The sequence below is a fragment of the Malaclemys terrapin genome, chromosome 13 (genome assembly GCF_027887155.1).
Source record: "Malaclemys terrapin pileata isolate rMalTer1 chromosome 13, rMalTer1.hap1, whole genome shotgun sequence".
Taxonomy (NCBI): Eukaryota; Metazoa; Chordata; order Testudines; family Emydidae; genus Malaclemys; species Malaclemys terrapin.
In genome coordinates, this window is record NC_071517.1 from 792,255 (window position 1) to 817,737 (window position 25,483).

The 25,483-nt window shown below is 62.3% G+C and overlaps 1 protein-coding gene across 2 annotated transcripts; it reads right to left on the reverse strand.

Annotated features, from left to right (window-relative positions):
- Positions 1-1,299: 1,299 nt before the first annotated feature.
- On the reverse strand, positions 1,300-23,377 carry GCGR (glucagon receptor). 2 transcript variants are annotated; one of them, XM_054048057.1, is made up of 14 exons: positions 23,359-23,377; positions 8,805-8,970; positions 8,489-8,585; positions 7,665-7,772; positions 6,994-7,115; positions 6,663-6,769; positions 6,300-6,453; positions 6,050-6,209; positions 5,582-5,642; positions 4,064-4,133; positions 3,022-3,110; positions 2,605-2,743; positions 2,413-2,454; positions 1,300-2,178 (listed from the first exon to the last, which is right to left on the reverse strand). In XM_054048057.1, the coding sequence occupies exons 2-14, from the start codon at positions 8,856-8,858 to the stop codon at positions 1,903-1,905; spliced, it is 1,479 nt and encodes a 492-aa protein (XP_053904032.1). In that variant the 5' UTR covers positions 8,859-8,970; positions 23,359-23,377; the 3' UTR covers positions 1,300-1,902. The 2 variants fall into 2 exon arrangements, with proteins under 2 accessions (XP_053904032.1, XP_053904031.1); XM_054048056.1 differs by lacking the exon at positions 23,359-23,377 and adding an exon at positions 22,969-23,077.
- Between the last annotated feature and the right edge of the window lie 2,106 nt (positions 23,378-25,483).

Genomic DNA, 25,483 nt, shown 5'->3' on the forward strand with positions numbered 1-25,483 from the left:
CCCTGTGCAGACCCGCTCACTGTGGGCCCCAATCTGCCCCCCGAGCCCCACTGCCTCCAAGCCTGGCCTGTAGCCCTGTGGACACCACCTTGCTGCCAGATGCACTAGTACGGTCCTTGCAGCAGAGCGAGCTGGGACCAGAACCCAGGAGTCCTGACCCTGTCACCTGCCCAGGCAGGTGTGTGCATGGGAGTGCGGCCAGGCTGTGCATGTGGGGCAGAGCTTGTACGCAGCCAGGCAGGCGTGCTGGGCTAATCCCCCACACAAGGAGCTTGTTCCTTTCCCAAAGCCGCCACTTTCGATGGCTTAGTGCTCACATGGGGTGCGAAAGCACCTTATGTGTGACTGGGGGGGGCTGTGGGGTGCTGGGAGGCGCCCAGCATGTGTGTGAACGCCTGTGGGGCAGCATGCCTGCTACGCTGCTGCTGGCCCTGCATGACTCCAAGCCAAGTGCCAGTGGCTGGTGGTTTTGCCCCTGGCCAAAGCTGACGGGGGGGGGAGCCAGCAGGAGGGTCACCTCTTGGGCCGCCATCCGGCCAGTGCCAGCCAGGGCCCGCTGCCGCCTTGGGCAGATGCTCTCTAGCTCATGCTTTCCTCTGAGGACAGTAGACCTGCAGCTGCTGCACTAGCCCCTCTCCTGTGCTTCATGCGCTCACAGCCTGATGGCTGCCCAGCCACACTGCTGACCCCTGTGCTCAGCTCCCTGGCCCAGTGCCCAGGGAAAGCCCCACGCGGTGCGCACAGCCACACAGCGCCCAGAGTAACTGCTCGTGGCCAGGCAAGCCAGCCATCATGTGCCAAATGTGCCAGTTTGGGGAGACGCAGCCCTCCCAGGGCTCCCGGGGCAGGGGTGGCATTTGCTTTCTCTGCCCTGTGCCAGGGGAAGGAGGGGAGGCTGGATGGGGCTGCCAGGCAAGCGCAGGGAGGAGACAGATGTGTGGGAGTGAGACTGAGCCTGCAGCTGGGCCTGGGCACCACAGAAGGGAGCGGCGCTGACCCCAGCTTGGCAGCCTGACATGCCAGGCCTAGGATGGGGCGGGCGCTGCAGCCTGGCCCAGCTCGCTGGCTGTGGCAGGAGTCGCTGCTCAGGGCAACCCACCTGCCCAGTGGAGACCCTTCGGCCCACCTTTGTGCATGCACCTCCTCTTCCCTGTCTTTGTGCAAGCTCCCCGCCTGGCTCCCCGCCTTTGAGCAAGTGCCCCCTCCTCCTGGACATTCACCTCCCTGGGCCAGCATTCATGCTGCCCGGCTGTGCCGGCCCCTTCAGCTCCCAGTCAGGAAGCTTCAGACCCTCGTTGCTATGAGACACACCCCAGGGTTTATTGGTGCCCACATCCTCCGGAGTGATGCGCCGTGCCACACACAGACAGACGCAGACAGAGCCTGCCCCGTGGACCCCATGCCTATTTACATAGCAACTGCAGAGATAAATTAACCTCGGGCCCAGGAGCTGGCGGGCGGCAGGAGCAAGCGCCGGAAGCAGCTATACACATGGCCCAGCAGACAGACACCCTGCCCCCACGCTCCAGCGGGCACTGTCCCCAGGCTCCCTACACCCCGCCAGGCTGGCACAGGGTGCTCTGCCCTCCATGTGGACTTGTGCTGGGGTGCAGGCCTTGTGCACAGACACCATCATGTGCCCACCTGGCACGTGCCTCCAAAGGATGGACGGGGCAGCAGGGCATGCTCCATTCTCAGCATGCCTGTCGTCAGGCCCTGGCAGCCTGGTATACACCCCGATCCCCGGACAGCCCAGGAAGGGCTGAAAGACACAGGCTCTCGCTTTATGTCCCTGCAAGCCCGCTGCCTGAGCCCTTGGCTCCCTCTCCCCGCCCAGCAGAGCCTGCCCGCGGACGTGCGTGGGCCCGGCGCCCTGGCTGCGTTCCGGAGGGTGCGGGGGGCTCAGAAGTTGCTGGCGGCCGTTTCGGGGAACTCGTAGCACTGGTGCCTCTCGTTGGTGCTGCAGCCCGTCTTCTCGAGGTAGTGGGTGCTGGTGTGCGCCGTGGGCTGACTCCGCCCCAGCCCAGTCATGCAGCTGCCCACCAGCCTGTGCTTCTCACAAGTACTGCTGCCCCCGTTGCGGGCATTGGGGGTCTGGCTGTACGTGTGCTTGTACTCCTCCTCCAGGTCCTTGCCCAGCTTCCAGCGCTGCCACTTCTTCAGCAGCTCCGACTGCACCTGCAAACAGCCCCAGACGGGGTGAGCATGGCCCAGGGCCTGCGCCAGCCAGCGTTCCGCCTCCCACAGAGCAAGACTGGCCAGGCCAAGCCCAGAGCCCCTACTGGCGCAGATGGCACCGGGCAGCAGTGTGCTCCCCACCGGGCCTGCGCTGCAGAATGCAGGTCCGGGGTCCTGGGCGGACGCAGTCATGGAATGGGCTCCCCGTGCCGGGCCCAGGGTGCTCGCACTCACCTCCTTGTTGACAAAGCAGTAGAGAATGGCCACCAGCATCCCCTAGGCAGCAAGAAGAGAGGGCATGAGAGGGGCACGGCCCAGGCCCCTTGATCCTCCCCCCCAGGGTCATGGGAGGGGAGGCCACAGAGCACAGAGGCTGGGCGAGAGGGTGCTCGAGGGCGCCCCGCTCAGGTGCCAGGCCCAGCTCACCTGGAAGGAGCTCAGGAAGAGGTCGAAGAAGAGCTTGACGTAGCGCAGGGTACCCTGGGCATGCTCGTCTGTGACGAAGGCAAACACCACCTCGTGGATGCCCAGCAGTGGGATCAGCGTCAGCGTGGACTTCGCCAGCCTGCCAGGGAGACTGACCAATCAGAGCCAGCCACTCCCCACCCATTTCGCCTCCCCCTTCAGACACTACAGACATGGGGCCCCATGGTTAGACGGGCACCACAGGCACAGAGCCGGGTCCCATGGGCACACAGAGCCCCCGCTGGCACAACAGGGCAGTGGGCACACACACACAGAGCATCGGGCCTGCGGTGCAGGGTCCTCCCCACGGTGTGAGCGGGAGAGCTGGGCCTAGGGCAGGATGAGGCCCAGGGGAGCTGGCCAGCCCCTGGTACGCACCGGAATTTGTAATCTGTGTAGCGCATCTGGTGGGCACGGAGCTTGGAGACCAGGATCTGGATGATGCGGATGAAAATGAAGAAGTTGATCTGAAAGGGAGAAATAGGGTGAGAGGCAGATGGGTTTGGGGGCCAGGGACTGGAGGGTCCCCACCCCAGCAAGGGAGTCCCTCTGGGGCCGGTGGCCCTAGCCCCATGAAGTATCACTGGGAGGAGATGACTGTGCCCAGCCCTGTCCCAGATGCACCCTGGGGAGTCTAGTCAGTCCCAGGCAGCCAGTGCAGGACGAAAGGGACCCTGTCCGCGGTCGGGGCTCTGCCTGGGAAGGGTAGGGCACCCATGCAGGGGAACCCAGTGGCACCAACTCTCACAATATTTGGTGTTTTTCTGAAAGCCCCAGCTCCTGGGGTCATGTGATTCTGGGAGACTTGCTCTCATTGAAAAGACAGGACGCATCCAGACACCGTGGCTTTGGTGCCAAGTGGGAAAACGCATCCTGACTGCAGCCCAACAGCTCCATGAGCAGGAGGCAAAAGAAGCTGAATATGAAGTTGTGATCTGTGAGCAGCTGGGGCGTGTGAGAGAGGGCATGGGTGTGTGCCGGGCAGGAGGATGGGGTGCCTGGGCTGGAGGGGGAGGGGGGGAGTACCTTGCAGGAGGGGGCCTGTGGTGCGGAGAGGGGAAGGGGCCGGCAGTGCGGAGAGAGGAAAGGGCCCGTGGTGCAGAGAGGGGAAGGGGCCCGTGGTGCAGAGGGGAAGGGGCCCATGGTGCAGAGAAGGGGCAAGGGGGGCCCGTGGTGCAGAGAGGGGAAGGGGCCCGTGGTGCAGAGAGGGGAAGGGGCCCGTGGTGCAGAGAAGGGGCAAGGGGGGCCCGTGGTGCAGAGAGGGGAAGGGGCCCATGGTGCAGAGAAGGGGCAAGGGGCGCCCGTGGTGCAGAGAGGGGAAGGGGACCATGGTGCAGAGAAGGGGCAAAGGGGGCCTGTGGTGCAGAGAGGGGAGGGGGCCCAGGGTGAGGAGGGCGGGGCAGGGCGGGCTGGGACTTACCAGGATGGCCAGGAACACAGGGAAGCGGGGGATCCACCAGAAGCCCATGTTGTTGTTGGTGCTCCAGCACCTGGGAGGTGAGAGCGAGGGGGGTGACGAAGGAAGTGGCACTTTTGTATCTATGTGCCACATGCCCCGGCAGGAAGATCAGCCCAGCCCTAGCACAAGGTGGTACAAGGCTCCTGGGAGGGATTTCCGGGTAACACAAGGGCCAAGGACATGTGAACCAGGCCAGGGCTCCCCCACAGGCATAGACCTGCTCCTGCCCGGACGTGTGCCCCTTGCCCACATGGGCACAGACACCACCCCCGTGAGCGCACAGACTTTACGCAGCCTCTGCCGGGCACACAGACAGATGCACGTGCCCCAGTGAACCCCCGTGCACAGCACTAGACAGACGGGTCAGACCTAGGCCCATCCACCCTGGGCCCGTCTCCAGCAGAGGCTGGCAGCAGCTGATTCAGAGGGAGGTGTTCGAACCCCGCAGGAGAGGCTGGGGGCTAATCTGCCCCCACATTCAGGCTCAGCGCAGTCTCTAGCCAGAGACCGGCGAGAGCCCTGCCACAGCCCACGCTGTCATCCGCTCGGCCTCTCGGGATAGTCGTGTGACCCACGGAGTGACGCTTACGCAGCTCCTGGTCTCAGCAGCGCCTCAGCCACCTGCTACTGCTCCCCCCACCTCACAAACACACTCCCATGCCTCGCACACGCAGCCGGCGCACACCCACACCTTGCACAGGCAGCCTGTGCACACCCACATCTTGCACGCGCAGCCTGTGCACACCAACACTTCGCACGCACAGCCTGTGCACACCCACACCTTGTACGCGCAGCCTGCACACACCCACACCTCGCACTTGCAGCCTGTGCACCCTCACACCTCGCACGCGCAGCCTGAGCACACCGACACCTCACACGTGCAGCCTCCGCACCCTCACACCTCGCACGCGCAGCCTGTGCACACCAACACTTCGCACGCACAGCCTGTGCACACCCACACCTTGTACGCGCAGCCTGCACACACCCACACCTCGCACTTGCAGCCTGCGCACCCTCACACCTCGTAAGCATGGCCCACCCATACCTCACACGCACAGCTGGTGCAAACCTACACCTTGCACGCATGGCCCGCCCAGGCCCACACCTTGCATGCGCAGCCCGCCCATGTCTCCCACACACAGCTGGCACATGCCCACACCTCGCACATGCAGCTGGCTCATGCCCACACCTCAGACACACACCTTACACATCCACACCTTGCACTCACATTTCATGTGCCCACATCTTGCATATACACTTTGCATGTCCACACCTCACACATGCAGCCTGTTCATGCCCACGTTTTGTACTCTCACATTGTGTGCCCACACCTTGCACATGTACCTAGCACACCCACACCTCACACACAGACCTCACATACACACACCTAGCACACCCATACACTTTGCATGCCCACACCTCACTCACATAGCTCACACTCCCATACTTTGCACACGCAGTTTGCGTGCCTCTACTTACTGAATGTTTTCATATAAAAATTTCACAACCACCCAGGGGATGAGGAACAAGATGGGGGCCCCTGGGGACAAAGAAGAGACAGAAGCAGGTGAGACACATAGAGGGGCAGCTCCTCCAGGGGCCATAGGCTGAGACAGGGGCACCAGGTGCATGTCCTAGGGTGGAAAGCAGCCACTGCGCCCAATATGCCACCCTCACCCTAGCATGGTCTTTGCACCTCTGGGCAGGTGCTGTGCCGTGGCTAGTGTCCGTCCCCCCGTGCCCAGGCGCTGTGCCGTGGCTGGTGTCCGTCCCCCCGTGCCCAGGCGCTGTGCCGTGGCTTGTGTCCGTCCCCCCGTGCCCAGGCGCTTTGCCGTGGCTGGTGTCCGTCCCCCCGTGCCCAGGCGCTGTGCCGTGGCTGGTGCCTGTCCCCCCGTGCCCATCCTGGGTGCCGTGGCTGGTGCCCATCCCCCGTGCCCAGGCGCTCACCCCAGCCGATGCACAGGTAGAGGGTGAAGTAGCTCCGCTCGGAGAAGACAGCGAGCACCAGCAGGTTGTGGAGGTAGATTCCTTCCACCAGCAGCCAGCAGTAGTTGGCCACGATGCCATACTGCATAAAGACGGTGGCTGCTCGACAGCCGGCAGCGGCCTGGGGGGAGGGGTGGGAGTCAGTGGGGGTGCTCAGTAGGGCACTGGCCCCACAGAGCTCCTAGCATGGCAAAGGGGCTGGGGGGCTCACCTCATCGCTGAGCCAGATGCCCACGTTGTAGTCGTCAATCTTCTCATTGTAGCGGGTCTTGAGCAGGGCGTCGATCACCAGCACCGAGACCCCCTTCAGGACGAAGGAGGCGAAGAGGTTCATGTGGATGTAATTCCGCATGCAGTGCAGTTTGCTGCCAAAAGCAGGAGCCCCCAGTCAGTGCCCAGCAAGGACCGTGCCCAGCCTGTGCCCGCCACTGCGCACCCTGGCTCCTACAGCCCCAGCTACCCCAGCCGTGGCCCCATCTCCCAAGTCCCCCCAACCCTCCCCGCTCCCACTTCTGGCTGCCTCTCATCCCCTCCCTCCCTGTCTCTCGACTGCAGTTCTCCCCCCAGCCCCTACCTGAAGCCCAGCAGGATGGCCAGGGCGAGGAGCAGGGTGCCCAGGGACACGGAGTAGCCCACCGTGTACATGATCTTAAAGCTGCCGTAGGTTTTGGCAAATTGATCCTAGAACGAGAGGGAGAGAGCTGCTGAGCAGGGCTGGGCAGGTCTGTCTGTCGGTGGGCTGGAGCGACAGAGCCCAGGCACGGGAACGGCCCGTATGCCTGTGGGAGGCAAAACTGCTGGGCCATCCCAAACCCTCAGCTGCTGTGGGGCGCAGCTGAGACTCACTCACGGTGCTCCATGGGGACTGCAAGGCTCAGCCCAGCCCCAGTCCTGCCCCCACTGACCTGGGCTTCGAGGTCTTCGGCGTCCATCTCACACTCCGTGCTGTCCCGCCAGGGCTGCCCACTGGGGCGCTTTACCCACTCCCCGTCCGGCCCACACTTCTTGAAGACATATCTGTGCTTCACTGCAGGGAGGAGACGGGACATGGAGAACCGGCTGGGTAGAGACCTCCGTGCTCCCCCCACCGGGCCCCCGCGCTCTCCCTGCCAATCCCCCCAATCTGCCCATGCCGGCTCCCCAGGCACGTCCCTCCCTCCCCAGACCTGCCGGAGCCCCTGCGCTCCTCACTGTGCCCTGCTGGCTAGTCCCCCACGCCCCACACTTGCCAGGTCCATCCTTGCTGCTGGTGACGGGGTCCGGAATGGCCGACAGCGCCCAGAGCCAATGAACCCTGCCTTGCCCCATTAGCCAGCCGGGGCAGCCGAGGGTCAGGCAGTGAGTATCCCAGCTCCCCACCCCTCACTCCATCCCCTGCCTCCCCGACCAGCACAGGGGTCTCCTCAGCACACACCCCCCCACAGCGCCTGGCCCTGCAAGCCGCAGGGGCACTAGAAGGCCTCCATTCCCCACCCCTGCTGACCTATAGTGGTCAGAGCTCCCAGGAGCCCAGGCAGAGCAGACGGCAGCCGCTGCCCATGTGCGCCCAGCAGGACAGGACAGCCCAGGCAGTTACCTTTCCGGTGCCAGGGCAGGAACCAGGGGCAGGAGACGTTGACTGTGGTGTTGGGCAGCGTGTCAGGCCAGCAGGAGAACTTGTCGAAGGTTCGGTTACAGACCAGCTCTGCAGGGAGAAGAGAGGCCCCGAGCAGGGATGGGGGGTCACAGCGTCTCTGCCAGCCCCCTGCCATCCAGCCCCCCCATAATGAGTGCCCCCCTGGCTGAAAGACCACTGGGGGGCAATGGAGGGGGCAGCTGAGAGACCATTGGGGAAGAGCAGGTAGAATCAATATTTTTCTATAGTTACAAAACTAACCCTGAATGCCACCCCGTGCGCCCCTGGAATTGCCCCCTTGACCTGCGTGTGCCCCCGGAACTGCCCCCTCACCTCCCCCGTGCGCCCCCTGACCTGCCCCCTCGCTTCTCCGTGTGCCCCCAGAACTGCCCCCTCGCTCCCCCATGTGCCCCTGGAACTGCCCCCTGACCTGCCCCCTGGCTTCCCCGTGTGCCCCTGGCATTGCCCCCACGGCCCCTCCTTGCGCATGCAGCTTATCTCCAGGCCATGTGAGCTCCTGAGGTCTGTGCAGCGCCAGGGCCTGACACCACAGCAACCCCTCTGAAGGGGCAGGAAGCCCAGGGTCCCATTCTCTTCTGCCACCCTCTCCCCTGCCCAGGCAGCTGTTCCCGACCCCAGCACATCCCAGGGGTGGAGGATCTGTCCCCTGTCCCTGCGCTCCCAGGCTCACCGGCAGGGGCCTGGCTGTATCAGCTGCCCCTTGTGTGGGGGAGGGGAGGCATGTGGGGCTCACGCTCACCTGGGGCTGGGCACGCGGCTCTCACCTGTGGGTGGGGGCTGCAGGCTCATGTTCTGGTGACACTCCTCACTGTAGGCCTTCCAGCTCTCAAAGAGGAAATCCATGATCTGGGCTGAATGTCCCTGGAGGGGTTACAGCGCAGGGCCCGTCAGCGACCAGCCAGCAGCACCCCCACAGGGCCAGGGAAGAGTGGGCAGGGCCCCAGAGACCTGGGATTCCCCTGCCGCTCCACCCCCTCCCAGCAAGGAGCTGGGCACGACAGAGCCACCCCGGGCACGGCAGGGCCAGCAGCGGGTGGGGCTCAGCCCCCGTGGGAGAGGCCAGGCTGGCCTAGCCCTTACCTGGCAGTAGAAGACCAGCGCCAACAGCAGGCTGAGCAGGCGCGGCTGGGACATCCCTCTGTAGGGCTGCAAAACCGCATCGGGAATGGCCTGAAGCAACCTGCTGCCTACAGAACGGCCTAGGCCCGGCTGCTCCCTCTGCTCCTGGCCCGGCTCACAGGAAACCCTGCACGAGACAAAGGCAGCGAGTGCTGGGGGCGCGCGGCAGATGGGGAGGGGGCTGCGCTGCCAGGGACCCAGCTGCACGCTATGGGGCAGGCAAGGCGACCTGCAGTGCTGTCTTGGTGGGTGGCCACTGGCTGAGTCTAGGGCCCCGGGGGCGCACACTGAGCCCCGCCACGTGCTGGCAGGACCGACGCCGGAGGCACAGCTGCTGCTGAGACCCTCGCTGAGCTCTCTGAAATCCCACCCGGGGCGCTGGGCCCGGGGGAGCAAAGGTGCTTGGCCCTGGCAGGGTCAGGCCTGTGGGAGGGACTCGAGCCAGTCGCTCTAGAGGTGCAGACACCAGGCCCTGTAATGGGAGCCCGTGGGGAGAGCTAGTAGCCATTGGTAGGGTTGCCAGGTGTCCCAGGCGGCTCTGGTCAGCACGTCCCATCGGCAGCGCACTGGGGCTAAGGCAGGCTCCCGGCCTGCTGTGGCTCCGCGTGGCTCCCGGAAGCATCGGTATGTCCCTCCTCTGGCTCCTAGGCATAGGGACAGCCAGGGAGCTCTGCATGCTGCCCTCGCTGCAAGCACCGGCTCCACAGCTCCCATTGGCTGGGAACTATGGCCAATGGGAGCTGTGGGGGCGGTGCCTGTGGACAGGACAGCCTGGCCGCACAAGAACCGGAGGGGGAACATGCCGCTGTTTCCGGGAGCTGCCTGAGGTAAGCGCCGCCCATAGCCTGCACCCCTGACCTCCTCCCGTGCCCCAACTTCCTACCCCAGACCTGGTCCCCCTTCCGTCCCACACCCCCAGCCAGAGCCCTCACCCCTCGCACCCCAACCCCCTGCCCCAGCCCAGAGCCTACTCCTGAAGCCCACACCACTCATCCCCAGCCCCACCCCAGAGCCTGCACCCCCTCCCTCTGCCCCAGCCCTGATCCCCCTCCCACCCTCCGAACCTCTCAGTCCCAGCCGGGAGTGCCCTCCTACACCCCAAACCCTCATCCCCAGCCCCACCCCAGAGCCCGCACTCCCAACAGCCCTGGCTGGCTTGGGCTTGGCTGCTCCCTCTGCTAGAGATGCTGGGAAAGCCAGCCACCCAGTGGTCGGGCCCACTGTGCACCTGGTCACTTCTCGGGGCATGTAGGGCTGGCCTGGGTGGCTTCCCTCCCTCAGGGATCAGCTCCAACACTTGTCCTGTTCACGATGGCTGGGGGAGCGGGACGTCCCGGTGAGGCTCTGCACTACATCTCCTTGTTAATGCAGAGCCTGCTTCCCCCTCCTGGCATGTCCATGTTGATGGGCGACGTGACTGCTCCTCTCGGCAAGGGAACATGGCTACTCCTGGCGCCCCAGATCACAACCCTCCTCACCCAGGATCCGGGCCTCCCTCGCCTGCAGGCTGGGCCCTGCGCCATGCTCTGCATGGGGCTAGGTGACCCCACAGCACCATCTGTGCCTGCTTAGCTCCCAACTGCTGCCGGGGGCTTGTTCAGATCCAGAGTTTCAGGCCAGAAGGGACAACTGGATCATCTAGTCTGACCCCCCGTATTTCACAGGCCATTACATCAGGGCCGGCTCTAGGCACCCTAAAAATGTGCCCCGGCCGCCCTAGCTCACTTCTGCTGCTGCCGCTCTAATTCGTGCGCCGCTGCTGCCCCTCCCTCCCAGGCTCTCAAACCTGGGAGGGAGGGGGAGATCCCGAGCGGCCGCGGCGCGTGAAACAGCTGATTCGCGCGCCGCTGCTCACCCTCCCTCCCAGGTTTGAGAGCCTCAGAGGGAGGGGGAGACTCCAGTGTCTGCGGCGCGCGCGCCGCTTCTCCCCCTCGCTCCTAGGCTTGAGAGCCCGGGGGGAGGAGGCAGGGCTGCGGATTTGGGGAAGGGGCGGAGCTGAGGCGGGGCAGGGGTAGGGTAAGAAAAAAAGGGGGGGGGCGGCCAAAATTGTTTCTGCTTGGGGCGGCAAAAATCCTAGAGCCGGCCCTGCATTACATCTCACCCAGCTCCCCCTGTACTGAGCCCGATAACTTGTGTTTGGCTAAAGCATCTTAAGTCATAGACATGTCAGGCTAGAAGGGACCTCGAGAGACCATCAAGGCCAGACCCCTGCGCTGAGGCAGGATCAAGCAAACCTAGACCAACCCTGACAGGGCATTTCTGGGGTTCTTATCTGCACCCCCTCCAAGCTTTCAATGTCCTTTTTAAAAAGCAGACCCCAGATGTGGATGCAGTATCTTAGATGGGTTTTACCGAGACTGCACTCCTTCCCTGCTCCTACTCCCACTTATGCACCCCAGGGTCGCACAGGGAGCTCAGACCCAATTGCAGTTCACGGCGACCCCAGAACGCTTTCCAGAGTCCAGCCCCACTGTCCGTAGGTAGGGACGTGAAGCCTCGTTCCCGATGTCTGCCCTTGCCTGTGGGTGTATTTTGTCTGACTAGGCCCAGCCTACGAAGTGATCCAGTTAGCTCTGTGTAACTGCCCTGGCCTCATGCCTATTTACCAGTCCACCAACCTGCATGTCAGCAGCCAGTTGGCATTTACCTCCGGCTCACTGGTGCCAACACTGGACAGCGTTGTGTCTAGCGCTGAGCCCTGCAGAACCCCACCAGCGCCAGCCCCGGGCCGGCAGGGGGGATGAGCATGGCCCAGACACTGGGCAGCGGGGTCATGCTGTGCAGGCGCGGGGCCCAGCAGGTGACTGCACAGCCAGCGACTCCGTGCTCGAAGCCTCATCCGGGTGCCCAGGCACCAGGTCTGAGCCACGGGTTCCATTGCACCGGCAGGGCCTGTCCAGGTTCCGGGAGCTCGGCCTGCAGCTCTCCACTTTCTCTGGCGGGGAGTCCCCCCTCTCACCCTGTCCCCTTCTGGGCAGAGGTTTACCAGGGCAAGAAGTGAGCAAGGAGCACCCGCAGCATTGCTCCCCCTTGTTTACAGATCCCAGCGGAACAGGGAGCTGCTACCTCCCCGGGGCCGTTAATGATTAACAGCCGCGATCCCCGGCTCAGGGTGAACCAGGCAGACAGTGACTCCTCCCTGCACCCTCCTGCGCCCAGCGCCTACACCCAGCGCTTTGCCATGCTCCCCCGTGCTGCAGGGCACAGGCTGCCGCCCAGCCAAGGGACTGGCTCAGAGGGACTCAGACACAAAGCCCAATTCAGGAGGCGTTAATTCCCTCTATCCTGCCCTAAGCTGGTTAAAGTTCTCCTGAGCAGGATTTCTGCTCTGCTGACAAATGGGCCATTCTCGCCGCACCCCCGTAGCATGGGCCAGGCCCCGCACATCCCTTACACAGCAGGGCACAGCCTGGCATCGCTAGGGCTCTGGGCATTCCGGCTGGCCCCAGCAATGGGGCAGGAGCTCTCCACAGCTCGCCCGCCCGCTCATGCTCTGGAGAGCCCCTCACACAACCCCAAGCGTCAGGGCCTGGGGGCTGCCCTGGGCCGGAGCAGACAAGGGCTCTGCCCGTCAGAGGCTGCTGTGTGCCCAGTAGGTGGTGCTGGGCTGCTCCTTCCGGGCTGGGGGTGGGTTCTGCCTCCTTTGGCTTCAGATCGCTGGCCACACGCTTTGGAGCAGCCCCGGGGCAGAAGGAGCCATGCCCTGCCTCCTGCCCATCACAGAAACACCCGGCACCCTGCAGTCCTGCCTGCCCCCAGCGCCTGGGGCCACGCTGCCTGCCGGTGTCTGCGAACTGGGGCGCCTCCCTGCAGTGACGACGGCTGGCCTGGCTACTCCAGCCAGGGACAGAGCCCCGTTCTCAGAGCCTTCTGCCTGCCAGCCTCCCTTCTCATGCAGACATTCCCCGCCCGCATGGGGAGGGAGCTCCGTGCCACCCAGGCACAGGGACTCTCCCAGGACTCTCCCCTCTGCCACTACCTATTTTTATCCCTGGGAAAATCGCCTGTCTTCTCCCCAGACCCTGGGAGCTGGGGTGGAAGCAGCGGCTGTTTGGGAGCCTGAGAAGTACATGAATCAGGGCTGGGAGCACCAGACGCTGGCTGGGGCTGGGCTGGACACACAGGCTCGCTCCATATTTAGAGAGCTCCAGGACAGGGGAACCGTCCGTGTTTCCCACAGCACAGGCCCCTGGTTCACCTGCTGCAAGGGACTCGAGATGGCAGCCACCCCTGGGCGTCCAGTCTGCCGCCCTCCCTGCCCTGGCCAGCCAGGCCCTGCAGGGAGATCCCCAGGCCTTTGCCTGGCCCCGGTTTAAGTCCCAAGTAGTGGGCCCCCATCCCATCCCTGGGGAGGCTGCCCCTCACATGGGCCCACTCACTGCCAACCCTTAGGACGTTTTCCCCATGGATCCTGGCTGTTGCCCCATGGGCCCTCCACCAGTGAGGCTCAAGCGCCTTGTGTGGATTGCAGCTCCACAGGGAGAAGGTCACCTGGCCCCACTTCCCCCCTGTTCCCCATTCTCCGTCGCCCAGCCGCCATTGTGCGGTGTCTCCCGCTGGGCCGGCATGTCCCTGGCCTGTGAGGCTGGTCCTGCCCTGAGGCACCTGCCTGAGGAGCTGCCGTCGCCCACAAGGGCGGCACAGGAGCAGCGCAGGCACCTCTGCCCGACATGAGCCCCCCTCACACACTGGCAGGCTGTGCCACAGCCCCCGAGCCCTCTCCTAACCAAGCTGGCCAGATTTCACTGCCTAGCTGCCTCGCAGGCCCCATGCTCGCCCCTGCCTGTGCTGCGCTGCGCTGCCCATCCCTTCCACCGGCTCCCAGCCGCTTTGTTTGGTCCCCTGTTCTCTTGCATTGTGGCACCTCCACAAGCCACCAGTTGCTGCCCGGCCCCATCCCCAGGGACCCTCCTCATTCTGGCTCCTTGGACTCACGCAAAGGGTTTTCAGCCTCCTGGCTGCAGAAAGGCAGAGCAGGCACCCAGGCCCCCGTACCCCAAGGCTCCCACACCCTCCGTTGGGCCCATCTCTCTGGCGACGGCCACACTACGAGCTGGGGCTGCGATTCCCTGTCCGCACACGCCCTCAGTGCCAGGGGAAATGCCAGAGCTGTGCCGAGTGCAAACCCTCTTGAAACTAGCCCTGTACGTGGCATGGCTCAGCCCTGCGGCCTGTGCCCTAACCTTGGGGCTGCCCCTCAGCTTCTCAGTCCCATCCAGGCAGCTATGGGGCAGCCCAGTGTGAACACAACTTCTAACGCCACCCCCCAGAGCCCCAGCGGAACTGAGACCAGGGTCATGGGGGAGCCTCCATGGTCCACCGAGTTTAGCACGTGGCCTCCTTTCCATTGGAGCAGGGAGCCCAACAGGAGAGCACTGCTGCTCTACAGGCAGGAGAAGGCTGCACGAGCCTGCAGATAACAAGTTTCTCCATTGGCCATGAGCAGGGCTGGGCCCAGGGATCCAGCTCACTCCCAACCAGCCCCCAGAAGGGAGAGTGAAAACTGCTCTATCTCCTGGAGCCAGCCCCGTGCTCAGCCAGTCCTGGCCCTGCCGCCCACCCCCGCCAGGGCTCAGAGCACACCCCCTGCTTTGGCAAGTCGCGTTGTCTATCTCCTTGCTGAGGAGGGCTCTGGCGCTGCGTGAGTCCGTGAGAAGGTGGCACCGGTACAGAGAAGAGCTACTAGGATGATCCGAGGAATGGAAAACCTGTCTTATGAAAGGAGACTCAAAGAGCTTGGCTTGTTTAGCTTAACCAAAGAAGGCTGAGGGGCGATATGATCGCTCTCTATAAATATATCAGAGGGATAAATACCAGGGAGGGTTAGGAATTATTTAAGCTAACTACCAATGTGGACACAAGAACAAATGGATATAAACTGACCATCAGGAAGTTTAGACTTGAAATTAGACGAAGGTTTCTAACCATCAGAGGAGTGAAGTTCTGGAACAGCCTCCCAAGGGGAGCAGTGGGGGCAAAGGACATATCTGGCTTCAAGACTAAGCTTGATAAATTTATGGAGGAGATGGTATGATGGGATAGCTTAATTTTGGCAGTTAATAGATCTTTGACTATTAGCGGTAAATATGCCCAATGGCCTGTGATGGGATGTTAGATGGGGTGGGATCTGAGTTACTACAGAGAATTCTTTCCTGGGTGCTGGCTGGTGAGTCTTGCCCACATGCTCAGGGTTTAGCTGATCCCCATATTTGGGGTCGGGAAGGAATTTTCCTCCAGGGCAGATTGGCAGACGCCCTGGGGGGTTTTCGCTTCCTCTGCAGCGTGGGGCATGGGTCACTTGCTAGAGGATTCTCTGCACCTTGAAGTCTTTAAACCATGATTTGAGGACTTCAATAGCTCAGACATGGGTTAGGGGTTTGTTACAGGAGTGGATGGGTGAGATTTTGTAGCCTGTGTTGTGCGGGACGTCAGACTAGACGATCATAATGGTCCCTTCTGACCTTTGAGTCTATGAGAAGGAGATTTCCACCGGGACTCTGCCAGGGTCCCTGCTGAGTCCCACCGGTGGGTTCACTTGCCAGTGAGGCCCAGAGGAGCTCCCTGCCCCAGCAGTGCCGGCTCTGTCAGGCCGCCAGGCATGTGGCACTCACAGTCCTCAGACTGGGGGAGAGGTGCCTCTGATGCTCGGGAGACCCCCGGTGGGTTGGCCAGTGGGGAGAAGGCTTTGGGGAGGGGGCTCAAGCTCAGAGCCTGGGTGCAGCACGGTGGGGGTGGGGCGTGCACGGCCCCCAGCTCCCATGGCCCAGGGGCCACGCTCTCTCCAGGTTGCTGGGACTGCAGCATGGAGAGGGGCTGGGCTGCCCACTCCTGTGCCCTGCACATGGCAGCCTCCGGCCTCTCCCTGCTGCTCCCCAGTGAGCCTGGCCATGTGCTGACTGCGTGGCAGGACACGGAGCGGCTGCCGCTCTCTCGGGGAGGAGAAGTAGAAAGCTGTGTACACAGATGCACTGACCTCCGCCGAGACCCTGGCTGCCTCTGCCTCCCCACCCTGCCAGCGGACACCTCACTCTGCCCGCCCCAGCAGCACATGGGACTCCAGCAAGGAGGAGCCCCCCAGCCAGCTCTCCTCGCCCCACTATTCCAACACGAGGGATACTGGGGCCACCAGCCCAGCAAACCCAGCACCGGGCAGTCACAGGATGGGCAGGCCCAGGTGTCCCCAGCCTCCTGCTCCAAGGCTGTGGGGGATCCCTCTGTCAGTCCTTGGGGAACAGACTCATGTAAAGCCTTTTCCGCTCCAGCCTGGCCGGGTACGGGGCCTCCACTGCCCCTGCTGGATGGGTCAGGAGCCTCCCACAGGCTCCCTACTAGCTCAGGGGCTGGTCTGGGCATGGCGTCTGCCCTGTGCCATGCAGCGCCCTGCTCTGGTGTGGTGCAATCCCTCACACCCCCTTGCCTCTGCAAGGGCCAAGGAGGGGCCGGGACAGCGGCTGGGTGTCCATCCTGCTGAGACACCTCGGCCCAGGGGCACCTCCGGCACTGCCCAGGCAGTGTGCTCTGCCAGGGAGGGCTGCCCAGGGGCCAGAGATCTCCTGCCGCCTTGGCCTCCACTGCTGAGTTGGGTTGAAGGGCTTTGAACCAGAGTAAGAGAAGCTGGTGCCACGACTCCTGGAAGTGCAGCAGGCAGGGGTGACACTGGGCCGGCAGCAAGGCGGGCTCCTAGCATGGGCGAGCCAGTCAGAGGCATAAGCAGCAGCAGGGCTGGGGAGGGGCTCGGGCCCTAATGGCCAGTCCGAGATCATCAGGGCTGAGGCTGCTCAAAGAAAAGCCCCAGGGAGGAGGGATGACGCAATCTGACCCCTCTGCTTGTCCCCACGCTCCAGCTACAATTCCTCCCTCTGTCTACGGCTCCCCCAAACTCCAGAGCCTCCAACATGAAGCACTGAAGGGGCACCAGAGCCGGCAACAACAGTTCCACACACCCGCCGTCGTGGGGGATACAGGCCCAGGGACCCAGAGCAGGCTCCATGCCTTGACGGACAGCGACAGCCGGCCAAGAGGCAGCGGCGGTGTGGGAAGAGAAAGAGCCAGCTTGGGGAGAGCTCTGTGGAGAGCCGGGGGGAAAAGAAGCACTTTGCTGGACTTCCTCTCGCTCTGGTAGCGCTCAGAGGCCCCAGGAGTCCACAATCAGAAAGGACAAACAACCATCAAAGGGCAGGCGACCAGTTACAATGCGCTGTACGCACAGACATCAGCAATCCAGGCAGCAGCGAGCGTGGGGTGGGGGGACCTGAGCAGCGTCCCATGAGTGGCCTGGGAGGGACTGGGGTGGAGGTGGGGATTAGCACTCTGTCTCGCCAATACCATCAGGCTGGTGGCATTTGGGAGGGAATTGGAGTGCTCAGATCTGTCGCCCATCTCCCGCTCGCTGGGAGGTGTGTCTGCCCTGGCTGAGGACACTGGCTGGGGAGCCTGCCGTGGCTTTGGGGGGCTCTGGGCCAGTCCTACAGCCTGGGGGAGCAATGGAGACACGGGGTGGGACATTCATTCCACTTCTCAAAGCTAAGAGCTGGCAGCCAATCGCACCAGCTCCACTCAGCGCCCTGGCTGCAGAGGGAGACGGGCTTTGCCCATCCACTTCCCCAGGCCGCCCCTTGGGATTTTCCTACCCAGTCAATGCCGAGGGCCCCCCTCCCGCGCTGTCTCAGGGCTGTGACTCAGCCCAGATCTCACACACAAATGGCACGAGCAGCGTGTAAGGGATCATGGCAGCGCAGCACTGCGTGGATCTCCATGGGGAAACCTCCTTCCGGCATCCCAGTGTGGCAACACCCCTGCCACACTAGGGCAAGAAAACTCAGCCCCAGCATGGCCCCTCGCTGCTCCAAAGAGGCACCACCCCATTGCCCCAGGTGTCACCCTGAGCCACCGGGGACACCCCGTCCCCCTGGGCCCATCTCTGAGTAAATGAGCATCCAGGCAGCGTCTCCTCCAAGCGCAGCACCGAGCACCGACTGTGCTGTCCCCTCCGATGCAACGGGATCAGCCTGGGGGCTTCCTCTCCCCCCTCAGCTCTGCGCTGCCCTGACCCACAGCCCTGGGCTTCCTCCCCCAGCTCTGCACTGCCCTGACCCACAGCCCGGAGCTTTCCCCCCCCCAGCTCTGCACTGCCCTGACCCACAGCCCTGGGCTCCCCATCACACTCCAAGCTCTGTAAGTTGCCAATTTTGCTTGGACGTATTCCTGGAGATTTAATCACATGACATAATATTTAATTAAAGATTAATCTTTAATTCCTGGAGACTCCAGGCCAATCCGGGAGGGATTGGCAGCCCTAGGGCCTGGTAACGATTCACTGGATGCATTGGAGACAGACTCTCTTGCTCACCAAGTTTCTGAGTCAGGAAATGAAGAACCATGCAGCGCAGGGAACTAGGGGAGATATGCCAGAGCTCAGAGCAGGCAAGTGGCACAGTTGTGGTTGGCATGTCCCGCCTGTCCCCGAGCTCAGTACCTGGGAGGACCTAGGAACAGCTCCCTGCTGTGAGGATGCGCTAGCAGACCCTCAATCCCACCTTGCCCATTTCACTAACGAACGCTTTGGGTCTCACAGAGCTGGACAACACTTCCTGGGGTGTCACCAGGAGAACGAGCTGAGAACCCCATTGTGCTGAGGACTCGGCTGGTCAGTCACAGTGTAGGGGATCATCCCCCTTCCCTGAAGCACAAATGCCCATGTCCCAGGGAGCGAGGGAATGAGACCACCAGAGCCAGATGCTGCTCACAGGGCCCACGGCAGCCCTGGTGGCGCAGGAATCACGAGGGGAGACGCTTCCCCAGATACGATGGTTCCTTCCTGCCTCACCCATGTGGATCTCAGAAGCAGACACAGCTGGGTGCATGCTGGCTATTGCACACAGCCGTCAGTTACAGCCTGGCTCTCCGAAAGCTGGGCCTTGTAGTGAGATGGAGCCCAGAGCGTGCAGGCCTTCGCAGCCATGACAGGGGAGCTGAGAGGCTCAGTGCACAGAGCATGAGGGCAGAATGGGGCCAGGATCAGCCGGGAGGGGAGGAGGGGAGAAGCTGGTACGTGGCTTGTGGGACCCGATATGTAGCAACACCCATGCTGGACTGGGCCTGATCTCCCCCAAGGCTCAGGTCACAACCCGTCTGGGGGACAGGACTCGAGGGCTGTGTGCTCTCACCCTCGTGCTGCTGGCTGAAGTTTGCAGGTTACAGGTTTCTTGTTATGTATTTTTAATCCACGTTTTGTCTCTTCCCTGCTCAGTCTATTTTTCTCTCTCGAGGCAACGGAACCCAGAATACTGAATTTAGCAGGGCAGTGCCAGTTTCAGGGAGGAGATTGTGGGGAGAGCTCACAGCTGGGGCAGCATCAACACGGCCACGGGGAGACTGCAGGCGCTCACATTTTCCTGCATACACACAGATGAAGCAGAAGGAGTTGCAGGGGCTGTGCTGAACCTGGGTGAGAGCAGTAGGGCACATGCACAGGGCAGGATAGGCCCCAGGCTGGGCACAAGCAAACACCCAACCCCCAGCACTGGCTACAGAACAGCAGGGCAGAAAGGAAACTATGTGAGGGCAATGATCTGTAAGCCGAAGCCCTGCCTGTGTCCCCCTCCTCCCCCAGAGCTTGGGCTCAGCTCTGAAGAAGCCCCTCGCTCAGGAAGTGACGTGTCAGGACCAGAGAGAGCAAAGGTGAACTCTCTGCACGGGCTTCACAGATGCACATGCAGCTGCCTGGCCAACAAGGTCATGGACTCAAAGGACCTGGTTAAACAAAAGCTTTAAAAACACTCTGTTGACACAGCCTAGTTCAGAACAGAGTCACAAAGGGCACTCGCAGGGGTGCTGCTATGCGGCCCACAAGAACGGGGCTTGGGCCTCCACTCCAGGGTCAGGGGTGACCCCACCAGGTCAGATTCACCTGAAGGAATAATCCAAGAGCTTTCACCCAGGTTCTAAAGTCAGCCCGGTTCCCCCCATGCTGGTGTGAAAAGCGGGGTAACCACTGGCTATTTCCAGCCCTGTTTGAGAACGTCGGATTGACACCAAGTTCTCCCGGGTTTGGCCCATCTCTACTAGCGTTTCCCCAGAGTTCTATGCAAGCTCAGGGCAGGCCCTGACTGGCCATTCCCCTCATGTGGGTGGGACCCTGTTCCCATTACATCGCGCATCAAAAGCAAAGTCATTGGAAAAGCCCCTTCCCGGAGGCGCCTGGGGCCCGGGCAGCAGTCACAGGATTGCAGAGAGACGTGTGGGCACCAGCCTCTGCCCGGAGACACGCCAATGACACACAATCATTGTAGCCAGTCAAGAAAAGGAGGTGCCTGGGCAATAAGATGGCAGAGGGCGCCCAGCAGGGGAAAGCCATGGTCACACCCATGGTGAGGGACAGTTTGGCTGCTCAGGTCATAGGTGTAAAACCAAAGGTCTGATGTCACTGCAGGAAGCCGGCTGATCAACGTGCAGTTGAAATGGGGACCAAGAGAAGGGGCTAGAGAATAAGATGGATGGTCAGTGCCGTGGCCTTTCTCCCGGCCCAGGGGGAGCTTGTGATACCAGCGACACCATGATCCGCTCTGGTGGGTGCATCTCCAAAAGGACAGAGAACTAGGGAGTGCAGAGAAAGGCCACACAACATGGGGGGAGGGGAGTACTGGAGACAGGGGCTAGTTCACATGGAAAGGAGAGGAAGAGAAGAGGGTTCTCTGGGAGATGCTGCTATTTGCACCATCCCGTAATACTAAAGCAAGGTGGCGCTTCACAGAGAGCCGTCCCGTCACAACCAACCTTTTATGGCGCCCCAGACCAATCAAAATAGCTCCATTCAACAAGGAAAAACTCCTTCTTTGCCCTGACCCGTTGCACCATTCAGTAAGGCCCGAGAGCAGAGAACTGTCTCTGGGAGTGGTCGCCAAGCAGGGCACCAGTTCCTTTTCTCCATCTGGGAGAAATGCAGAAAGAAAACAAGCAGCACCGAGCCAAAGGCCAGGGAGAGCTTGTCAGTCCCTGCCGTTTCAGCTGTCTCCTGCATGACCTGTGACACAGGGCAAGGATGCGGCCAGCTCCTGCCCACCACAAAGCCGCCCGCACCAGCAGAGGCACTGGATTGTGCTTCTTAACCTTTAAAGACCCAGCATCAAACCCCAGGATGGGTTTTGTTTTGTTACACAACGTATCATTAACCCGTGTCACTCACTGCTGCAGGGTACCGGTAAGTGAAAGAGCTCAGTGAGTTTCAAATCAGATTAGACAGTAGGATGACTAAATATTTGCAGTAACACCAGCCAGGATAAACAGCTCTGGATCGACATGGCCCAGAGTCTAAGCTGCCAACCAGTTGGGATCAGGAGGAAACCTCTCCCCCACCCCCCGTCCAGTTTGCCCCATGAGGTGCATTGTTAAACACTTTCCCTCTCAACTCACAGACATCAGGAAGGTGCTGGAGTCCCTCCCAGCCATCACAGGGGTCAACGCTGCATGTGACCTGCAGCATTTCTCTGGCATGCTGCACAGTCTGTTTCACAAGGGCCACTTCCTCCCTCCCTCCCCACTAACGGGGACAGGCCACGGGCCAGAGAAACCATCTTTTGTTCCATTCTGGCCGCCCCCCTGGATCTGGGACCCGCCAGATCTTGCGGGGAGGGGGGAGGGCGGGCAGCAGAGACAAGAGCCATTTTCTGCTCCAGGCCTTGCCCCACCTCTTCTGGAGGCGCTAGATCTCCGGCACCTTTGTCCTGATTATTAACACCAGCTAAGTGGCGCAGCACCACTGACTCCCTGCGTCTCGCCAAGGAGGGACGTTCTGGCCACTGCTCTGATCCACTTAGCCCAAGCATTACAGGGAGAGCGAGAGGTTGGGGGAGTAGCTGCCCTTGGTGCCCTGGAGGAGCCTGGGGAGGGGAGCCAAAGCTCTGCGCACAAACATTTCGGACGCTGCCTCTCCTCTCCCAGTGGCTCCCTGGCCCTGCTGAGCTGTTTCCTGAGTGGCCTGCCATTAGCATTAATTAGACTCAAGCGTTGCTTCTCTCGGGTGACTTGCTGCTTGGAAGTGATTCCAGAGTGAGGCAGGGGGTGTCGGGTGGGGACGTGGTACAAGTATGTGGGGTCACGGGTTGGGGCTGTCTGCAGGTGATGGCAATGCAGCCACTCAGCATTAAGGGATGGGAAGGCAGCGAGATACAGCCGCTGGAGCACAGCAAGGTCCTACGGCCAAGGGGATGGTGCAGCCATGAGCCAGGACTGGCAGGATGGGGTACTACATACCCATTGGTGTGCTAGCCCAGGGCATGTGGGCGTTTGTCACAATGATCAGCAGGGAAACAGTTAACAAAGTTATCTTTTAATCCCCATCATTAGGGTTCAGAGTTAACGTCTCTGAGCTGAATGGCACCTGTCTCAGGGGCTAGTGCTGTTGCCAGCCTAGGACATACATGGCCCATGGAACAAGGGGGGGAAGGAATCCTGCCTCTCTGACCCATACAGCCAGAGCTGGGGGCTTTCCTGCCACTCCTTGGCCATTAACCTCTCCCTGTGCTCCCCTGGACTGCTACTGATCTGGGTCGCCCCTGAACAATTCGGGATGACGCCTCTTGTCTGGCTCGCCCTCACCCCCCTCCCCGCCGGGACGGCGACACGTTTTGAAAGGAAATCTGGGGCAGCGCGGCCTGGATACCGCGGTGACGGGCGCTAGAGCCAGGGTGGAGAGTCCCGGCATCTCCCCGGCCACAGCCAAAAGATGCCCCGGTCCTAGCGGCGGAACCCTGGGCTGCCCCATCCTCTTCCCCTGCCCCTAACCCTGGGACCGGGTGAGAGAAACAAATCACCCAGAGCGACGCGCCCGGAACCCAGCCCGGGACTAATACGGGGAACAGGCACGGAGCAAAACACCCCTGGGAAAAACCCAGTGACCGCCCCGCCCGTGCGCCCCTGGGAAAAACGCAGCAATCCCCCCCGTGCGCCCCTGGGAAAAACGCAGCGATCTCCCCCGTGCGCCCCTGGGAAAAACGCAGCGACCCCCCCGTGCGCCCCTGGGAAAAACGCAGCCCAGGGTCTCCCGCCTGCTCTGCCCCCAACCCGTCCCCTCGTGTCCAGTCCTCTCTCCCCGGAGCAGATCCAGCCCGCAGGACCGGGGCGGTACCTCGTGGGGCGCGGCTCCAGGGCGCATCTTCCAGGAGCGGCTCCGGGTGCCCGGGCTGGAGCCCAGCCGCGATCCGCCTCGCTGGCTCTGCAGCTCCGCGGAAAACTTTCGCAGGAGCTGCGGCTCTGGGGGAGGGACCGACGGGCGGGGGAGGGACCGGCGGGCCAGGGAGCCGCTCTCGCTCTCTGCAGCCTCTGCTCCCCTCCCAGGCAGGAGCGGCCCCCGGCCCGCAGGTGCAGGGAGAGATCCCGGCAGAGCAGCAAAGCCCCCAGGCCAGGCAGAGCATCAGGGGAGCCCATGTGTCCTCCCACCCACGTGCAGGGCAGGGGGGGGTAGTGCCAACCCCAATCCCCACCCAAAGGCCCCAAGGCTGTGGGGTTTTAACTCTACCTCTGGCCCCGCTCTTTGTCCCCTTCACTCCCAGCCCCAGATGTGGAGGAGCCGGTGCCAGCCCTAGAGCTGGGGGTGGGGCCATCTCTGGGGAATGGGAGAATTCAGTGCTACCCCCATTAATAGCCAGGGGCCCTGCCCTAGCGTCAGCCCAGCCACAGTGCCCGAGGGCGGGAATCAGCCGTGACGTGAGTGCCAGTAACGGGTCGGGCAAACAGGCCAGGGCCGGATGTGCCAGGGCTGCCGGAGGCCTGGGGCAGCACAGACAGTGACCAATGATTGGGGCCCTGCCAAATTCATGGGCCATTTGGGTCCATTCCAGGGTCATAGGATTTTAAAAATCGTCAATTTCATGATTTTGGCTATTTCGATCTGAAATGTCCCAGTGTGGTAGTTGTAGCTGTCCTGACCCAGAAAGGAGTTGGGGGGGGGCGGTCGCAAGATTATTGTAGGGAGGTCATGGTACTGCCTCAGAGCTGGGATCCCGGCCAGCAGCCGCCGCTCTCCAGCTGCCCAGCTCTGAAAGCAGCGCAGAAGTGAGGGTGGAAATACAGTGAGCCCCCTAAAGTAACCTTGTGCCCCCCCCCGCAACTCTCTTTTGGGTCAGGACTCCCAATTTAAGAAACACTGGTCTCCCCTGTGAAATCGGTATAGCATAAGGTAAAAGCACATAAAAGACCAGATTTCACGGTCCGTGATGCGTTTTTCATGGCCGTGAATTTGGTAGGGCCCTACCAATGACACCTGCAAAGAGAAGTCCCTCCAGGATGCACCAGTGTGAGAGAGCGGGACATGGCTGGGGCTTGCCTGGAATGAGCGCCAGGTGCTGGCCCTCTCGAGGACGGAGGTGCTGAGCCGTGAAGGCTCACGTGGAGGAAATCCAAGCAGCACTAGCTCCAGGGTCAGCAGGGGACAAGGCGGGACAGCCTGGCGCAGCAAGTCTGAAAACTTTCCTGTGAACTCTGCAGGAGACAGCTCCAGAGCAGCCTTGGCCAGCAAGCGAGAGAGAAAACGCTGCCAATAACTGACCAGTGCTCGCCCCCATTTGCCGGCCCCCTGGCCACACAGAACTGGCAGGGGGCTGCAACTGGCCTCCTGCCGAGCATGCAACAGTTCCTGGAGACACTCGAGGGAGCCGGCAGAACTGTCAGATACAAACCCGCAGACAGCCACCAGCAACAGCCACTCGGAGACTCAGCATAAGGGTCTCCACTGTGACCTTTCCAGTCTGCCAGCGGCCAGCCTGGCCTGGCCTCTGACCCTGTCTGTCTCCAGCCCCCAGTGCTCAGCCAAGTACTTGGGAGCCTGGCTTCCTCTCCTGCCCCTCCCAGAGCTCTGCAGCATCTTGGCCTTCCCTCTGGGACAGGAGAACATACACCTGAGCAGCTACACCGCACTGGGTGGCCATGTCCTAACCCTGTCTGTTCCCAGGCCATCTTCCTTGGCCGACCAAACCATCCCCCTGGGCAGGAGGAGCCTCCTGCGGGGGGGCTGAGGGTGGAGAGGGACTGGGGGATCCGAAGAGCTCTGCTAGGGTTACCATATCTCATAAATAAAAAAAGAGGACCCTCCACGGGCCATGGCCCCGCCCATTTCCCCACCCCTAGCCCCACCCCAACTCCGCCCCTTCCCCCACCCTAACTCCGCCCCCTCCTCCCTCCCACTCCCAGCCAGGGGGAAAGGGCTGCCCCAGTGCTACCAGCATCACGGTTTCCCGGGCAGCCCCCAGACCCTGCGCCCCCAGCCGGCGCTTCCCCAGCGCAGCTGGTGCCCGGGAGGGGAAGCGCCCAGCCGGGGGCGCAGGGTCTGGAGGCTGCCCAGCAAACCGTGAAGCCGGTAGCGCTCAGGCTTTGGGCAGCCCCCTTGCCTCCGGACCCTGTGCCCCCAGCCGGGCACTTCCCCTCCAGGGCTCCGGCGGCTCTGCGTAACACTGTATAAGTTACTCTTATACACTGTATAAGTTACACAGAGCCGAAGAGGAGCAGAGCCTCCACAGCTGGAGGCTCTGCTCCTCTTAGGCTCTGTTTAAGAGCCGGACTGCCCCAGCGCTACCGGCTTCGGGCAGCCCCGTGCCTGGAGACCCTGCGCCGCCGGAGCCCGGGAGGGGAAGTGCCCGGCTGGGGGC